The sequence below is a fragment of the Orcinus orca genome, chromosome 9 (genome assembly GCF_937001465.1).
Source record: "Orcinus orca chromosome 9, mOrcOrc1.1, whole genome shotgun sequence".
Classification (NCBI taxonomy): Eukaryota; Metazoa; Chordata; class Mammalia; order Artiodactyla; family Delphinidae; genus Orcinus; species Orcinus orca.
In genome coordinates, this window is record NC_064567.1 from 36996023 (window position 1) to 37014674 (window position 18652).

The window sequence follows — 18652 nt, forward strand, 5'->3', positions numbered from 1 at the left end:
ATGAATGTTAATATATGGGGGAGAAATTAGAATAAACCAGCTTTGACTATGATGTTAGTTAGGCTTGTATGGGCTTAAGTTTAAGGATGGTAAATGGTCCCTCGGTATCCTACAAGGTCATAGCCTCCCTCCGTTTCCTCTCCCCAAATCCCCATTTGCTATTTGGACCTTCAAAGGATCTTAGGGCAACAGGATAAAAGAAAAGCCGACAGAAAAAGGAAAAGGCAGTAAAATGTGCACCACAGATAAATTTGCCTCTTGCTGAATCTGGAAAAACTGATCTGAAACGAGAGTGTGCTTCCTCTAACCATAGAAAGTCGCTTTATCAGAAGCCAGTTTTGTTTCCTGCCAAGATATCACATACTACAGGTATGAAGACGTGGACCCACTAACACATTTTAAACCTCTGTCTCATCCAGAGTCCTTCTGGTATTTCGTTGAGTGAGCTGTGCCATTCATCCTTTTACCGACAGTCGGGAGAGCAGCCCTAATTCATTTATCTCAGGGAGGTTTATTCCTTCTGGGGAGTCAAAAACAAGAGCAGGTTTGGAATGCAGCAAGACATTGTACTCGGAACTCTGCTTTTCTACGATGGGAGGCAAATTCCAGAGCCCTCCTTGACTTCAGGTTCCTCACTTGTCGAAGGAGTAAGTTGAGCTAGAAGAGATCCAAGGCCCCTTTCCGCTCCAGGGCAACATGATTCAAAGCACATAGCACTTCCTGAGAGAGATGATTTGCCAGCCACATGCATGGAGCCTCCGGTCTCGCTGTGTGAGATGGGGTAGCACTTTGAGGGGTAGATCTGAAGACTTCTTTTTTTTTTTTTTTTTTGCGGTACGCGGGCCTCTCACTGTTGCAGCCTCTCCCATTGCGGAGCATAGGCTCCAGATGCGCAGGCTCAGCGGCCATGGCTCACGGGCCCAGCTGCTCCGCGGCATGTGGGATCTTCCCGGACCGGGGCACGAACCCATGTCCCCTGCATCAGCAGGCGGACTCTCAACCACTGCGCCACCAGGGAAGCCCCTGAAGACTGTTTGACCATGACTTAGGCTGCCCATCTTTCATGTGTTTTTTGTTTGTTTGTTTTGAGAAAACTTTGAACTTTCTCTGAATTATATTGGCTCTTAGTCATTGTGCTGATCCTCCTTTAAAAGACTAGTTTGTAAATAGGAAGAAAGTTGGATGAAGTTAGCTTATCAAAAATAGCTTAGAAATATAGAGCAGGCAGGAAGATGATACTTTTTCAGTTTTAGGAAGGAAGATGATGACATAAAGAAGGGAAAGGAGGGAAAAACATTAATTATGACTGAATCATGGCTCAGTTTGGACTCATGTAAGTTCTAGCTTGTACTTTGGACAGTTCTTTGTCTAATTTATGGTAAGTTGGTAAAACATTGATGCATGAAAGTGAGCAATATAATTTATTTAGATCATCCTCAAATTCATGAATTTTCTGAGGTCTCATTCTGTTTCCTTTGAATTTCTTTGACAACTTATTTAAAATGACTTACAGTTTACAGATTGTGCATTTACTGTATTCCTTTAAATATAGTTTTCTTACTGAATGGAAAAGCAAAAGTGGAAAGCAAATTAAGATAATTCTCTTGCATATTAAACTAAGTTGTTCTGCAAAATTGTCTGTCAGCATGTAGATCGCAGGATGAACATAAGTGAAAGATGTGTTCAATCTCAAGTTGTATGTCAAACTGTTGAAGAGTGGTGAAGAGAAGCCCTCTAGATGGAGGAAGCTTGGGGGGAGGGGGAGGGGGAGGAGATAACCCATCTTGTTCCCTAAAGGGGCCATCAGAAGAAGTGTTCTCGCCTGGAAGCCTCGAACAGACTTAAAATAATAGCACCTGTCTCAGTTCTCCGTAGAGTCCTGTGCTGTCCTTTGATTTTCCTGTGATAATGATACAGGAGGGAGTACCCATTCATTCTTCCTTCCTGATGTCCCAAAGCAGTTCAGTGACTGAGTTAATATAAAACTAACCCCCCACCCACCCATTTCCCTTGCTGGCTTCCCATGTCCTAGGTCCTCTCCTTCCATCCTGTTCCTTCCCTCTTTGCCTCATTTCTTCTTGTTTTTTAGAGCACTGTCCTGATCCTCTTCTGTGAGCTTAGAAGCCTCACACAGTGGGAGGGTTATCCTAAGGATATACCTAGGAATTAACAGAACAAAATAGAAACATATCAAAGTCTCTTCACACAGCTAGGACTACAGGAAGCCAGCAGAAGTTGAATAATCCAAGCCTTATGAGAGGAAAAGACTTGCAGATCACCAGCTCCTGGGGCCCCAAAGCTGAGGAAGGTTCTGGATCCCACACCTACTCCAGAACCTCTGCTGCTGGAGTTGGTCTTAACTCAGTCATTCTGCAGTGATGTAGATCACTTGTCCTTCATGTTTCTCAGATGGTTGATGCTATGTGAATTTCTAGGTTCTCATTGACAGCCAGTATCCGTTATTCATGTTCAAACTGAGCATTTTATACCAGCTGCTCATGAGCTGCTGGCCAGTCCAGGGATTATTTGTCCTTTGGTCAGGTGCCTACCTGTGGGCCAGTCAGGTGTGGCTCAGGAAGGGGAGATGGTCAGATGACTAAACTACTTCAGCTGCCCCCTGACCCTCCCAGAAGAAAGTATGGTAGGGCAGCTCCTCATGGAACGTGACACGGGGAAGGAGGTGAGTGCTCTGATTCACATGTGGTTGAATGCAGGCACACTGCAGAGATAGGTTCGGTTCCAGACCACCGCAATAAAGCAGGTTCAGCTCCAGACCACCGCAATAAAGCAGGTTCAGTTCCAGACCACCGCAATAAAGCACGTTCGGCTCCAGACCGCCGCAATAAAGCACGTTCGGCTCCAGACCGCCGCAATAAAGCACGTTCGGTTCCAGACCACCGCAATAAAGCAGGTTCGGCTCCAGACCACCGCAATAAAGCAGGTTCGGTTCCAGACCGCCGCAATAAAGCACGTTCGGCTCCAGACCGCCGCAATAAAGCACGTTCGGTTCCAGACCGCCGCAATAAAGCACGTTCGGCTCCAGACCGCCGCAATAAAACAGGTTCGGCTCCAGACCACCGCAATAAAGCAGGTTCGGCTCCAGACCGCCGCAGTAAAGCACGTTCGGCTCCAGACCGCCGCAATAAAGCAGGTTCGGTTCCAGACCGCCGCAATAAAGCAGGTTCGGCTCCAGACCACCGCAATAAAGCAGATATTGCAATAAAGCAAGTCACAAAATTTTTTGATTCCCCAGTGCATGTAAAAGTCATGTTTACAATGTACTATAGTCTATTAATGTGCAATGGCAATATGTATTAAAAATATACATATCTTAATTTAAAAATACTCTATTGCTAAAAAATGTCAAAACAATTAAGATAGTGACATCAAAGATCATGGATCAGAGATCCCCATAACAAATGTAATCATGAAAAAGTTTAAAATATTTTGAGAGTCACCAAAATGTGACAGAGACGTGAGGTGAACAAATGCTATTGGAAAAATGGCGCAAACAGGCGTGCTTGACACAGGGTTGCCACAAACCTTCAACTTGTAAAAAAAAGTAATATCTCCAAAGTGCAGTAAAAACAAGGTATGCCTATATCCTCTTTCCTTTGCTAGATAATCTTTCCTCAGCAATACTCACCTGGTGTCTTCTGATATCTTACGTTGTAGTGCAGTGGTCCTCTCTTGGGACGGGATGGAGAATGGGGAACAGACCCTATCAGAATCCCCTGATGAGGTATAGCAAGGGGGATTTATTAGTCTGCTCAGGCTGCCATAACAAAATACCACAGACTGGGTGGCTTAAACAACAGACATTTATTTTCTCATAATTCTGGAGGCTACTAGTCCGTGAGCAAGGTACCAGCAAATTCAGTTTCTGGTGAGTACTCTGTTGCTGACTTGCAGATGGCTGCCTTCTTACTGTGTCCATACAAGGACAATCTCTGGAGTCTCTTCTTCTTCTAAGGACACCAGTCCTGTTGGATTAGGGCCTCACTCAAATGACCTCACTTAACCTATATTATCTCCTTATAGTCCCTCTTTTCAAATATAGTCATATTAGCGTTAAGGCTTCAACATACAAATTTTGGGAGGACACAGTTCAGAAACTAACAGGGAGACATGGGCATTTTGAAAATGAATTACCGAGTTTGTGCTTTGAAAGTTCAAAAAAAATTAGAGAATGGGAGTGTGATTTTTAAGTTTGTTAAAGAGAAACATAAGTGAAGAAAAGTGAGAAACTGTTTTAGTATCTAAAAGCCAAGTCCTACCATCAAGAGGGCCACAGTCTTGTAATCTTAAAACCAACAATCCCTCAGCGTGGCTGGGGAAGTACCTGGCTTGAAGTATGTGCTGAATTAATAACAGGTTTTTACTTATGAAACCTCTAATGAGGTTTTGGGGAGGTCACAGAATTTTAGGATTTTTTTTTTTAACATCTTTATTGGGGTATAATTGCTTTACAGTGGTGTGTTAGTTTCTGCTTTATAACAAAGTGAATCAGTTATACATATACATATGTTCCCATATCTCTTCCATCTTGCGTCTCCCTCCCTCCCACCCTCCCTATCCCACCCCTCCAGGCGGTCACAAAGCACGAGCCGATATCCCTGTGCCATGCAGCTACTTCCCACTAGCTATCTACCTTACGTTTGTTAGTGTGTATATGTCCATGACTCTCTCTCGCCCTGTCACAACTCACCCTTCCCCCTCCCCATATCCTCAAGTCCGTTCTCCAGTAGGTCTGTGTCTTTATTCCTGTCTTACCCCTAGGTTCTTCATGACATTTTTTTTTCTTAAATTCCATACATATGTGTTAGCATACGGTATTTGTCTTTTTCTTTCTGACTTACTTCACTCTGTATGACAGACTCTGGGTCCACCCACCTCATTACAAATAGCTCAATTTCGTTTCTTTTTATGGCTGAGTAATATTCCATTGTATATATGTGCCACATCTTCTTTATCCATTCATCTGATGATGGGCACTTAGGTTGTTTCCATCTCCGGGCTATTGTAAATAGCTGCAATGAACATTTTGGTACATGACTCTTTTTGAATTATGGTTTTCTCAGGGTATATGCCCAGTAGTGAGATTGCTGGGTCATATGGTAATTCTATTTGTAGTTTTTAAAGGAACCTCCATACTGTTCTCCATAGTGGCTGAACCAATTCACATTCCCACCAGCAGTGCAAGAGTGTTCCCTTTTCTCCACACCCTCTCCAGCATTTATTGTTTCTAGATTTTTTGATGATGGCCATTCTGACCGGTGTGAGATGATATCTCATTGTAGTTTTGATTTGCATTTCTCTAATGATTAATGATGTTGAGCATTCTTTCATGTGTTTGTTGGCAGTCTGTATATCTTCTTTGGAGAAATGTCTATTTAGGTCTTCTGCCCATTTTTGGATTGGGTTGTTTGTTTTTTTGTTATTGAGCTGCATGAGCTGCTTGTAAATTTTGGACATTAATCCTTTGTCAGTTGCTTCATTTGCAAATATTCTCTCCCATTCTGAGGGTTGTCTTTTGGTCTTGTTTATGGTTTCCTTTGCTGTGCAAAAGCTTTGCAGTTTCATTAGGTCCCATTTGTTTATTTTTGTTTTTATTTCCATTACTCTAGGAGGTGGGTCAGAAAGGATCTTGCTGTGATTTATGTCATAGAGTATTCTGCCTATGTTTTCCTCTAAGAGTTTGATAGTTTCTGGCCTTACATTTAGGTCTTTAATCCATTTTGAGCTTATTTTTGTGTATGGTGTTAGGGAGTGATCTAATCTCATACTTTTACATGTAGCTGTCCAGTTTGCCCAGCACCACTTATTGAAGAGGCTGTCCTTTCTCCACTGTACATTCCTGCCTCCTTTATCAAAGATAAGGTGTCCATATGTGCGTGGGTTTATCTCTGGGCTTTCTATCCTGTTCCATTGATCTGTCTTTCTGTTTTTGTGCCAGTACCATACTGTCTTGATTACTGTAGCTTTGTAGTATAGTCTGAAGTCAGGGAGCCTGATTCCTCCAGCTCCTTTTTTCGTTCTCAAGATTGCTTTGGCTATTCGGGGTCTCTTGTTTTTCCATACAAATTGTGAAATTTTTTGTTCTAGTTCTGTGAAAAATGCCAGTGGTAGTTTGATAGGGATTGCATTGAATCTATAGATTGCTTTGGGTAGTAGAGTCATTTTCACAATGTTGATTCTTCCAATCCAAGAACATGGTATATCTCTCCATCTGTTTTAGGATGTTTTTAAAATACAAAAGTGAGAAGACTTTGGTAGTATAATTGGAAATGCCATGCAGGAAGGCTTCCGTATTAGAGAGAGTAATGATGTGGAAGGGATGTAGAGCAAAATATCCTCAGAGAATTAAGTGTGAGACCTGGAGTGGGATAATTGAGGGGAGTCTGGTAGAGAGACATCATGAAGCCTTTGGGATAGTTGTGATGGTTACGGAGATGAGTAGAATTATACAGCCTTGACATCAGTGTAGTAAGGTGGATGCCTGGAGAGGAGTATGTTATCAAGGTCACTAGAGGGAAACTGGCAAGATTATACTCATTTTCCTCTGTCCATGGTAAGACATCACAAATCCGATACCATACTTGGTCCCACTGAGGCTGGATATAACGTTAGAATATTTCTTAGCATAGTAATTCATGTATCAGTCACAATGAAACCTGACGTAAGAGATTAAGCCATTTTTGCTACCCCAGGCGTAGACCTATGCTGTCCTAATTTCTGTCCCCTGCCTTTACTGAGTTTCTCCTAATGACTGACCCCAGAACTTGCTATGAATAAGGACCATGCACGTGTTGCCAGAGATTCCCATTATTAATGTGTTAGCTCTGGATATAACTAGGAATTTTGGTGCCAGGTCAAATCCTAAAGGCTACATTTCCCTCTCCTCAACTCTGTTTCTAGAACAAAATTATGTCTATCTCTAGTTTCCACCCCAGTACAAGGAGGAAGGGTTTCTGTGGTAATAGCTTGTAGGGTGCTAAAGGTTCCCCACCATAGAGTACCGAGGCCCCCAGTGGCAGGAGTGCTCCACCAAGAGTGCCAGCCCATTCCCACCCGACCCCATTTACTTGCCTTTGTCATCTTCTGTTCTCAAGTTATGACCAGTGTTCAGCCTAGTCACTTACTCCAATCACAGTGAGAGGTTAATATAAGGTAAAAAATATGGGTGAGAGAAGCATGGTGGGTGATATATCGAATGTTAGGGTGATACAGTAAAGATAGTTATTTTTTTAATTTAATTTATTTTATTTTATTTTATTTTTTTGGGGGGAGGTACGCGGGCCTCTCACTGTTGTGGCCTCTCCCGTTGCGGAGCACAGGCTCTGGACGCGCAGGCTCAGCGGCCATGGCTCACAGGCCCAGCCGCTCCGCGGCATGTGGGATCTTCCTGGACCGGGGCACGAACCCGTGTCCCCTGCATTGGCAGGCAGACTCTCAACCACTGCGCCACCAGGGAAGCCCAAAGATAATTATTTTTAATATATCCTATCAAGGTAACTCTTCCGCCAAATGTTTGCAATCTGTTTTCTAGACAACTGGGACTGGACCTGGTGCCTAGGAAAGAGTACGCGATGGTGGATCCAGAGGACATCAGCATTACTGAGCTCTACCGATTGGTAGGTATAGGAATCCTTGTCTCACAGCCTCACTGCTAATTTTGTGGTTTCCATGACACTCTTCATACTTGCTTGATTTTGTAAGAACAGGATGTTCCCGGTTTAATTTGGAGCAAGTAAAGAGAATTGAGAGCTGAGGTGACCATGCCTCAAGTACAAAACTGAGATAATTTACCCACCTCAGAATGCCCTGACGTTCTTACTGAGCCCTCAATGCCCAGGCACTAGGAAGTAAAGACAAAGAAGTTTTAAGTTTTATTTTGCAAATCTTTGTACTTTGCCTAGTCTAGTGAAATCTTTGTATTTTGCCTAGTCTAGTGGAATGGTTACAAGTCATACATATTTATCTGTTCTGTTTCAGGATATTGTTGTGACTAATGGTTTCCAGTTAGTGCTCACCAATATGTTAGCTCCCCTCCCTGCCCTGCTATCACTGTATGCACAGACTCCTGAAAGTATCCCTTCCTTGGTCTCCAAATGCTAGACTTATCCCCCACCTCTCCCAAACCCCAGGCCATCCCTAAGTGCTGAAACTTGTTAATAATCCTGAGATATTTGGTCATCTTGCCCATCGTGGCCTCACCCATGACTTGAGTTTTTTGTCTAGTTACATGGTAGGTTGAAGTTCAGTTCTTTACTTGGCATCTAGGTTCCCCAAATCTGGTCCCACCTGCCTTGTATTTTTTTTTTTTTTTTTTGGCTGCGTTGGGTTTTCGTTGCTGTGCGCGGGCTTTCTCTAGTTGCGGTGAGTGGGGGCTACTCTTCGTTGCGGTGTGTGGGCTTCTCGTTGCGGTGCTCTTGTTGCAGAGCACGGGCTCTAGGCACATGGGCTTCAGTAGTTGCAACACGCGGGCTCAGTAGTTGTGACTCACGGGCTCTAGAATGCAGGCTCGGTAGTTGTGGCGCATGGGCTTAGTAGCTATGCAGCATGTGGGATCTTCCCAAACCAGGGCTCGAACCTGTGTCCCCTGCATTGGCAGGCGGATTCTTAACCACTGCTGCACCAGGGAAGTCCCTAGCCTCGTATTCTTTTTTTTTTCTTTGCGGTACACGGGCCTCTCGTTGTGGCCTCTCCCATTGCGGAGCACAGGCTCCGGACGCGCAGGCTCAGCGGCCATGGCTCACGGACCCAGCCGCTCTGCGGCATGTGGGATCTTCCCGGACCGGAGCACAAACCCGTGTCCCCTGCATCGGCAGGCGGACTCTCAACCACTGCGCCACCAGGGAAGCCCCCCTAGCCTCGTATTCTTAATATTTGTATAAAGTTTTACCTAACCTCTAGATACTCACTGAGCTATTTTAAAACCTCAAATCAAAGAAGCCAGTATCCCAGGCGTTTCTTTGCTTTGCTCCAGTTACCACTGCATCTTACCCCACGTTCCAAGGAGGAGTGACTGTGGAAAATAACTGACTCCTTTTTGGAACATCCTACCTCTCTGGGGATAGCTTCCCAAGCTTAGAGTATTCTTCATAGAATTGCAGATTATTCTTCACCTGAAATTATCTGAAAAACGTGTGGAAAAAATCATCAGTAAACCCATCAGGCGTATGTCTGATTTGAGAAAGCAGTTCTTAATACCGCTTTCAGTTTTCCCCTTCATCATCAATCTGTTCAGATTATCCACAGCTCATTATTTCCGTTGGAATAAATTCCGTTTCTGTGGAGAATTTCCTTTGCTTTACGTTGAGCTTCTTGAGGGTGATGTTTCATGCCGCACCCCTCTGTGGCATCAGTGCTAAGCAGGGTATCAGGCCCAGAGCAAAAACACAGTTGAAGGTTGGTTGGAGGGAGGAGGGCAGAGATGGAGGAAGGGCACACAAGGAGAATATTCGCAGTAAAAGTCACCACTAACTCTTAGCTTATGTAACAAACAAAATCTCTAGAATTGATTTGTCAGCGACATCCTCTAATGGGACATTTTTATTATAGTTTATTTAACTGTTGGGCATCAGATTTTGTCTCTCACTTTTGTTTTAATCTCTCACTCAATTTGAAGTTTCTTCAGAGTGGGCACCGTGTCCTATATTGATACTTCCTCTGTTATGTCCAACATAATCTCGTTCAGTGATTTGCACTTAATAAGCAATCACTTAATGATCTTGATGTTACTGCGGTATTATGAGAAGACTATGGGCATAGATCCAAAAAACTAGGTTTAAATTTCATCTCTTCCTTCCACCAGCTCTCTGATCTTGGACTTACTGCTAAATCTTTCAGAGCTTCAGTTTCTTAGTCTATTAAATGGAAAAATAATTCTAACCATGTTTGTTAGGAAGGTTAAATAAGAAATGCATGTAAAATGCCTTTCCTTGACAGACAATGTTTGCAAAGCACCTAAGCATTCAGTCAGTTTTCATTCCTTTGTCATCTTTATTTCATCCTTATTAAGGAGGTAAGATGGCAAGAATAATGGCAGCCTTATGTGCTAAATCTTAAGATTAGATTTGGCTGTGTTCAATGAAATAAGTAAATAATAGAAGCTTAGACATGATGGAAATTATTTCTCCTTTACAGTATGCAAGCCCAGAGGCAGGAAGTCCTGGGCTTGTTTGTGGTTTCATGGTGTCAGAAGCAAAAAAGGCTCCATCATCAAGGATACTTCAAAGTACAACATAGCTGCAAGAACTCTAGCCATGACCTTGCTCTCCAGCTTTAAGAAGGAGAAAGATTTCTCTCAGTTGACTCAACTATTTTAATGAGCCTTCCTGGAACTACCACACAATACTTGCACTCACATTTCATTGGCCAGAACACAGTCACATCCCCATATTTAGCTAGGGATGTCAAATATTTGAGAAGCAACTAACAGTGTCTGTCACAAATATGTTTTATTTTCCCAAGTTTGATTTTGTATGCATGTGATTTTATCTCTCTTCTTTTTACTTAACGTCATATATGGGATGGGAAATTTATTTCATCTCTTTGAACATTCCGATTTGTTAGTTGTGGCTGTTGGGAGTGTTATATTGATAAGATTCTGGGGTCTCTTCCAGGCTGTGATCGATTAGCAATGACTGCCATTGGAGGGGGTTTTTCATATTTTATAGCTCAGAACCTAGTCCACAGTCTTCATTTGACAGATGAGGAAAATAAAACATTGTAATTTTACATGAAATTGTAATTTCTCCTCCGTAGTGATTGCATTTTACTGCTTCTAAAGCAAAGACAATAGCCCAAGAGAACCCCAAATGATTATAAGCTTCAGAAGGACATGTTTTTTCTTTAAGGCAGCTTCAAGTTCCTATTTATGTCCTGGCCCAGCGGTAATCATGTTCTCTGTAGCACTGGCCCTTTTCTCTATGCAACCTAAATGTGACTGATTGTATTGACTTCGCCAGGGGGAGTTGGCAGGCACCACCACCAATCCCTTATGGTGAAGGTGGGAGTGGGGTGGTGATTTATTGTCACTCCTAGATCAAGGATCATGGCGTGGAGGTAAAATGCCCCAACACAGGATGCTGGATTAATTGTTGCCACTTCTCTTTCTTCACTATGTCTTCTCCCCGTAATATTTGAAACACAGGTGTTTGCATCTTACACACTCCCTACTGCATCATTAGGAAAAAAATGTCTTGTTTTGGGTTTTTGATAGTCCTGTTAGCAGATCTTTCTCACCTGATTTTGTTCATCTAAGCAGTAAAATGCGCTAAACCTCACCGTGTTGACATACGTCCCGTTGGAACATATGGTTTACTGCCAACAACCAGAGCTCAATCCTTCTGTAGTAAAGAGGACTTTATTGGCTGGGTTCTCTGGTTGTTTGGGCATGAGGAGTACCTTTTTAGGAACCTTTCTTGGTTTTAATAAGATCAGGTTAGCTGCTTGCTTTGTGATACTTAGTGGGTAGGCCAGTGGTTCTCCAACAGAGAACAGGGTACATTTGGCAATGTCCGGAGACATTTTTGGTTGTCACAATTGGGGATGGTGGGGAGTGGGGAGAGATACTACTGGTATCTGGAGAGTAGATGCCAGAAAAAGACGTTAAACATCCTACCAAGCCCAGGACAGCCCCACGACAGAGAAATTACCAGCCCAAATTGTCAGTAGTGCTGAAGGTGCGAACCCTGGTGTGGACCATTCACCCAGTAATTAATGCATTAGTGAGGGTTAATGATTTGTATCACTTTAATAAATCTTCGGAATGCATCTGTTTCTTTTCCTAATCAAAAGTCTAGTTAAACTGTAAGCACATTTAGAGTCACTGCTAGGTGCCTTTGTAACCATACATTATTTCAGAGATGGATTTTTGTCTATGTGTTATAACTACCAAATCATAGTTCTTCAAGTGTGGACACACCTTTTAAATTTTGCTACTGCAATAATATATTCACAGAGAGATTTTTTAGCAGTTCCCAAAAGTAGTGAATTACCAAAAGATAAACAAGACATCCTAACCTATGTAAGTTCAAATCTGTCTCAGGCATGGAAGGATGGTGGGTGAGGAAGAGAGGAGATTTCAGTGCCATTTGTGAGGGCCCATGTCACATGTACAAAGGGTAGGATTAAGTGGGCTTATTACTAGCATGCGTGCAAAGACCAAGGCAGTAATTATACAAGAGATGCAACAATACGTTTTTCACTCTTCTAGGATTTGCATCTCTCTGAACATGATTTCAATCAGTGATTCTCAGCCCTCATTGCACATTAGAATCACCTGGGGAGCTTTTAAAACTACCACTGTCCAGACCCCCATCCCCTAGAAATTCTAATTTAATTGTTCTGGGATGGGACCTGGGCATAAGTATTTTTTAAAAGCTCTCTTGGTGATTCTAAAGTGCAGCCAAGGTTGAGAACCACTGATCTAGATAGATTGGATTCTTTGCAGGAATAAGGGAGCTAATTTTTCTCCTCAGTTTTTAGTGAATGTCATGAATGATGCTGGGAACTTTGCACTGTTTGAAGTAAAGACCAGACATCTCTTTGAGGTCTGTTCTATTCATAATGTTTTTATATCTGTTTTTTCAGCTCTAGCCTTTAGTAGTTATTCATTTCTTCATAGCAGTTTGCACATTGTTACCCTGAACTTTTAAGTAAATCAGTAAATAAGTTAGCAACTTCAGAAAATAAAAAGCTTGAGAAGTTAAAGAGATGTAGTTTTATGAATGCATTATGTTTCCTTTGCCCTGTTATAAAGGATTTTTAAAGCCCAAAATAGAGCAACCCTCATAGAAAAAAAAGAATTATGCTTTTTTCTAGTTAGAATATCTCTCTGCAGAAAGCCTTTTCTAGTAATTATGGCCAACACATACCACAATGCTGAGGTCAACTTTAAAAGAAAATGCACTTACTCTTCACTTTCACAGAGGCGTGTCCAGTGTACCTGCTGAGTATACAATAATTATAGATGCACTCGGTTAATTGCATTTTTTTAGCTGTCTACTTTTCAAGTGGTTCAATTTAAAAAATAAAAGCATGAAAAACTTGTGGTGATTTTATGCTGCTGCATCTATAATTGTACATGGCATTTCTTTGCATTCAAATCTTAGTTCGTCATTAGTTACTGAACTATACTTAGAAACATAAAAAGATGGCTGATGTAGACATAGAGTTCTGTACCTTAACCTCAACAAAGGATATGACTCCTTTGGAGTTAATCCCTGAGCTATTAATATATTTTTTTAATTGTCAAGTGATCCACAAGAAGTAGCCTCTTTAGTAGTCTGTGTTATGAAAGCAATACTCTTACACATTCTTAGCACCTGTTCTGTTAATTCACAGCCTTTCTGTATGTTTTCCCTGTGCTCTTACCCTGAGTCAGTTCTGCTCACACTGTGGTCCAAGAACTAGCTGGACCGTGAGCTGTTTGTAACCGGCCCAAGTACAAAAATGGCGAGTAAACGTTTAGAAACCTTTATAACATTTTGACATTGCCATGGCATTTTTATGATATTTTATGAAAATATCTATCTGCGGTAGGTTAGGCGGAAAAACCAACCTGGTCCTTCACTGCAGGTAGTTTGAGAAGTACTGTCCTAGATGGTTCATAATTCCCGCTCACTCTTTCGCTCTCAGCTAAAGTGTCATTTTCCCAAGAAACCTTCTCTGACTGCCCAGACACAAGTCAAATTCTCCATTCATCAGAGTTGCAGTTTTCTATCCGTTTGTGGGAAAATTTTGTTGATGTCTGCTCCCCCAGTAGAAAAGCTCTATGAAGGCAGGCTGTTTCTGTGTTTATGCATCATTGCATTCCCAGTGCTGGGCTTATAATAGATACGTAACAAGTATATGTTGACTAAATGATCATTCTCATGTTCTCCTCGCCCCTGGAACCATGGGTGATTCCTTTCCTTCCTCAACTTGTGGGAACTCTTACTTCCGGTCCCGCCTCCCAAGTATAGCCTAGGCTAGCTGTATTAAGGACGGAAATAAGAGATGGACACAGACTCTGTTCCTGCCTTTAGACCCCTCACTGGCTTTCTTAGGTCTGCTTCCCTGTAGCTCCGCAGCAAGTTAGAAACATTTTCTTGCTCTAGTGATTGAATATCATTTGATACTGCCCGCCTCAGAAAACTACCACAAGTTTGAAATTTAGTATGCTTTAAAAGAATTTTTAATTATGAGAAATGTGAAGTCATAGCTACATTGTTCAGCGAAATGATCAGCTAGATACAATTTAGTCTGATTTTTAAAAGATGGTTAATAATTTGTTCTCACCCTGGGAGTTGACGAGGGACCGATAGCATCCTTTGAACTTCACGCTGCCTGAATCTACTCAGTGAGTTGATATCATTTTAACATTAATGATTAAGAAACAAATCTTAAAGCAGGATTCCTTGATGGTCTGCAAACTTCAGTTTTTTATTTTAGTGGTTGGGAGAAAATTTGGAATTTAACATCCAACTAGATACCAAATACACAACAACAACAACAAAAAGCACAGGACATCATAATCACACCATAGCTAACTAGCTTGTTGGGTTCCATTATTTAATTCGGTCCATGCTGATCATGTTTTTTGGGGGGGTGTCATTCAGATGGAGCATCGACATCGGAAGAAAGATACCCCAGTGCAGGCCAGCAGTCATCACCTCTTTGTGCAGATGAAAAGCCTCATGTGTTCCAACCTGGGAGAGGAGCTTGAGGTCATCTTTTCACTCTTTGACAGTAAAGAGAATCGACCAATCAGGTAACTGCATGTGGAGATATGACTTGAACCTCTTAATGTTGGAATTGTGGATGTTTGCAACTGTCAGGCTTCAGGATATATGACCTTGTACATTTTTCCTCTACCAGCCTGTTTTCTCATCTGTAGAACTCTGTGAATTTCTAAGCTGCCTAACTTCTGGGCGTTTCCCCGAAAATTAGATGAAATGATGCATGCAAACGTTTTTTGAAAAACTCAAAAGGGCTGTGGAACCATAATTATTATTAAATGAAAGTATGTCATTGATATCAGGTCTGTTATTGGAGTTATTTTGTATTGATAATGCAAGGAGGACATAATATCTCTAAAATCTGAAGTTTGTTTGCTTATCAAGTTCAATACATTGTATTTTTCAAATTTTCAGTAAGCAATTATATTATTCTTACCCTGTCTGCGTCAAATGATATTGAGAGACAACTAAATACTTGGAAACCTTCCCATGAGAGTTTCAGAGCTGGGAAATAATAAACAATTTTCACCTTCATTTTTCTTCTTTCTCTGTCTTACCTGTTGTAGTTCTCTTATGGCAAGTTTTCAAAATTTAGGAGAAGCTTACAATGGACATTTTGGTTGTTATCCAAAGGTCTCAACTTTTTTTGAGACTTCTTTTATGTATAAAATTTTTTAAGTCTTAAAGTTGAGCACAATCCACACCATCTTTTACATTAAAATTTTTAAATTTGAATTTGGAATTAAAATTGTACCACAACTTACACATAATGACCCAATTGTACCACACTTTAAAGAAATAATACTCACTAAAATAAACGTTGACAATTTTAAGCAACAATGAGCCACATATATTGTTTTGTAAATATAAAATAATCTTGGAGTATTTTCTGGTAAAAAAAAATCTTTTTCTAGGAAATATGTGTGAAGTTTATTTTTAGTGCATTTATAGCCATAAAATCTTTGGTGAATTAACTTATATGTTATTCATTACCTACTAGAAAGTGTACTTTCTATTTCTTGACAGTGGACTATGTCCATAGAATTTTTTAATTTTTAAAATTTTATTTATTTTTGGCTGCATTGGGTCTTCGTTGCTGTGCGCGGGCTTTCTCTGGTTGCAGCGAGCAGGGGCTACTCTTCGTTGCAGTGCGCGGGCTTCTCTTGTTGCGGAGCACAAGCTCTAGGTGCTCAGGCTTCAGTAGTTGTGGCACGTGGACTCAGTAGTTGTGGTTCGTGGGCTCTAGAGCGCAGGCTCAGTAGTTGTGGAGCACGGGCTTAGTTGCTCTGCGGCATGTGGGATCATCCCGGACCAGGGCTCGAACCCATGTCCCCTGCATTGGCCGGCGGATTCTTAACCACTGCGCCACCAGGGAAGTCCTGTGTTCATAGAATTTAAAGGTGGTGGTTTTGTGCAGCAAGGACAGGGTTTATGAGGTGTGGAAATAACAATGGTAATTCAGTTTCAAAATCGACTTTATATACTGTTGGAGAAAATGAATCAGTGAGTTAAAAAACCCTTCCCCCTTCCCAAATCAACACCACTAAAAAGGGAAGATAAAGGCCTGAGAAAAGGATTCAAGTTACAGCTTAGCACTGGCTTTAGACATGTGAAAGATTATTTAGAGATAATGCCTGCTTACATATTGAAGTGTGTGTTAGAAAGCTTGGTTTCCAGGTAGTGTAGTTTAACCAAAGTCTTCATAACATTGTATAGTTGTCTGCCTTGTGAGACAACATATAATGTATGGTCTCTAAAATATTTAACAAGCTATTGTTTGTTACGGATTGTAACAGGGAGAAATGAGGTCACTCTTTTGCTCATTCCTGTTCAGCTAAAGTTTTTGAGGAATATACATTCCCCTTTGCCACTCAAATTGCATTTATGTAGGATTAATATTAGCTGGTCTTTCAGTTTTGTCTTGTTACAAACATTTTCAGATTTTCTAAAATGTTCTTTTAGGTTTTGATCGACAGAATTCCCTTTCCTTTATTCCTACTTACTTGGTGAAAGTAGGAAAATAACCTGGCTACAGAAACCCTAAAATATTGTTTTTGTGGTCCCTAGGTTCAGGCCGGGAGCTGGGCCTTTTACCTGCTCTGGATGTGGTTGGGCTGCCTTACATGCCTGCCTCCCTCCTCTGCCCTCCCTCCTTCCCCCTCCTGGTTTTTTCCCCTCCACCCTCTCCCCCTCCCCTCTTGCTTCCCCTCTCCCTCCCATCTCCCTTTCCCTCTGTCGCACACACCTGATACAGAATGACCCTAGGAGAAATCAAGCCTGAATTTCTCTCCCCTGCTTCTACTCGCTGAGTTTGGCCATCGGCTCTCACCTCCCAAACTCATAATCACTATAAAGGTGATTGACAAAAGAATGAGTAAGAGTGAAAACACCCGCTTACTAGGTGTTTGGAACCATCTCAGATTTCTTTTCTTGACTCTCTGAGGCCTCAGATAGCACAGCGATTATTCTTTTAGGGAGTGTTCAAAACCTTGCTATGAGTAGCTCGGATTCACGCTGCACAGGGTGGTGTCACCATTACCTTTTGAAGAGGCCTTAGGATGCACAGATCTGAGGACTGGGCTTGAGTCTTGTCTCTGCAGTTGACTGCTGCTGCCCTGATCCTTTCACCTACCTCTGTCTTTTCCTTCATCTTGAAACTGGTGACAAGTCTTGCTTCCCTCACTGCTTCTGGCGTAGCTGATGAGTGTAAAGTATTTGCATCTTCACAGAAAAAGGTATTATAAATGCAAGATATGATTTTTGAGGCATTGTTGTGTTTCTTCTTATGTGCAACAATGAATGCAGTGTGGGATGTGGGGGTATTTTAAAATCAACTCGTATTACTTTTTTAAACTTCTTATTTTAGAAAATTTCAGATGTATAAAAAAGTAAAATAGTATCGTGAAGCTTCGTGGACCTGCCACCAGTGACAAGAGTGATTGACTCAGGGCTGATCTTGTTTTAACCACATCCCTTTCTAGTCCTCCTCTTTGCCCCCAGCTTATGGGAGGCAAATCCCAGACATCCAATTTTCATATGTAAATATTACGGGGTGTACCTATCTGTTGAAAAAAAAAAAGAAGGGCTTCCCTGGTGGCGCAGTGGTTGAGAGTCCGCCTGGCAATGCAGGGGACACGGGTTCGTGCCCCGGTTCAGGAAGATCTCACATGCCGCGGAGCGGCTGGGCCCGTGAGCCATGGCCGCTGAGCCTGCGCGTCCGGAGCCTGTGCTCCGCAATGGGAGAGGCCACGACAGTGAGAGGCCTAAGTACTGCAAAAAAAAAAAAAAAAAAAAAAAAAAAGGTACTCTAAAGAAATTGCCACCCACAAAATAAATATTCCCTTAACATCATCAGATATCCATTTCCAGTCTATTCAGAGTTCTGCTGTTGACTGATGTATATTGTTTTACAGATTCCAAATTTGGAATTTGGAATTTACGTGATCCAAATAAAGTCCATCCATTGCATGGCTGATAAGTTTGCCAGTCACTTTGCAGCTGTAGTTTCCCTTTCCCTCTCCCTCTTAAATTCCTTATAATTTATTTGTTGAAGAGAATGGATAATTTGATTTTTTATTTCTTTTTCAGCATTCGAAGTCCAATCCAAACCATAAAATTTACTAGGCAAAAGATGGTATAGTTCAGGGAATGCGTTTGTTGTTAAATAGAATCATTAGTGCTGTAATTTACAGAAAATAAAATACAATCTAAGTGTAATCTTTATGGTGTTGCCCTGACCATTAATCACAGGAAATTACCTTGTCCAGGTACAGGTGGAGGGGCCAACATGTACAAACCCTGTAGAAGTTTGATTAGGAAAGATAGATGTTTATTCCTCTCACAAGGCAGACAACTGGCTAGGACTTTTTCGTTTAACTTACCTCCTCTGAGAAGCAAACAGCCAGGATTTTATTGAGCACTAA

General features: G+C 41.7%; 1 protein-coding gene across 3 annotated transcripts in view; it reads left to right on the plus strand.

Moving 5' to 3' along the window:
• Positions 1–18652, plus strand: part of DOCK4 (dedicator of cytokinesis 4) — a 491577-nt gene that overhangs the window by 229667 nt on the left and 243258 nt on the right. For all 3 annotated transcript variants that reach the window (XM_033428263.2, XM_033428264.2, XM_004269886.3), the window contains exons 7-8: positions 7550–7634; positions 14610–14761. In XM_033428263.2, the coding sequence (XP_033284154.1) occupies positions 7550–7634; positions 14610–14761 (237 nt within the window). The remainder of the gene's footprint in view (positions 1–7549; positions 7635–14609; positions 14762–18652) is intronic.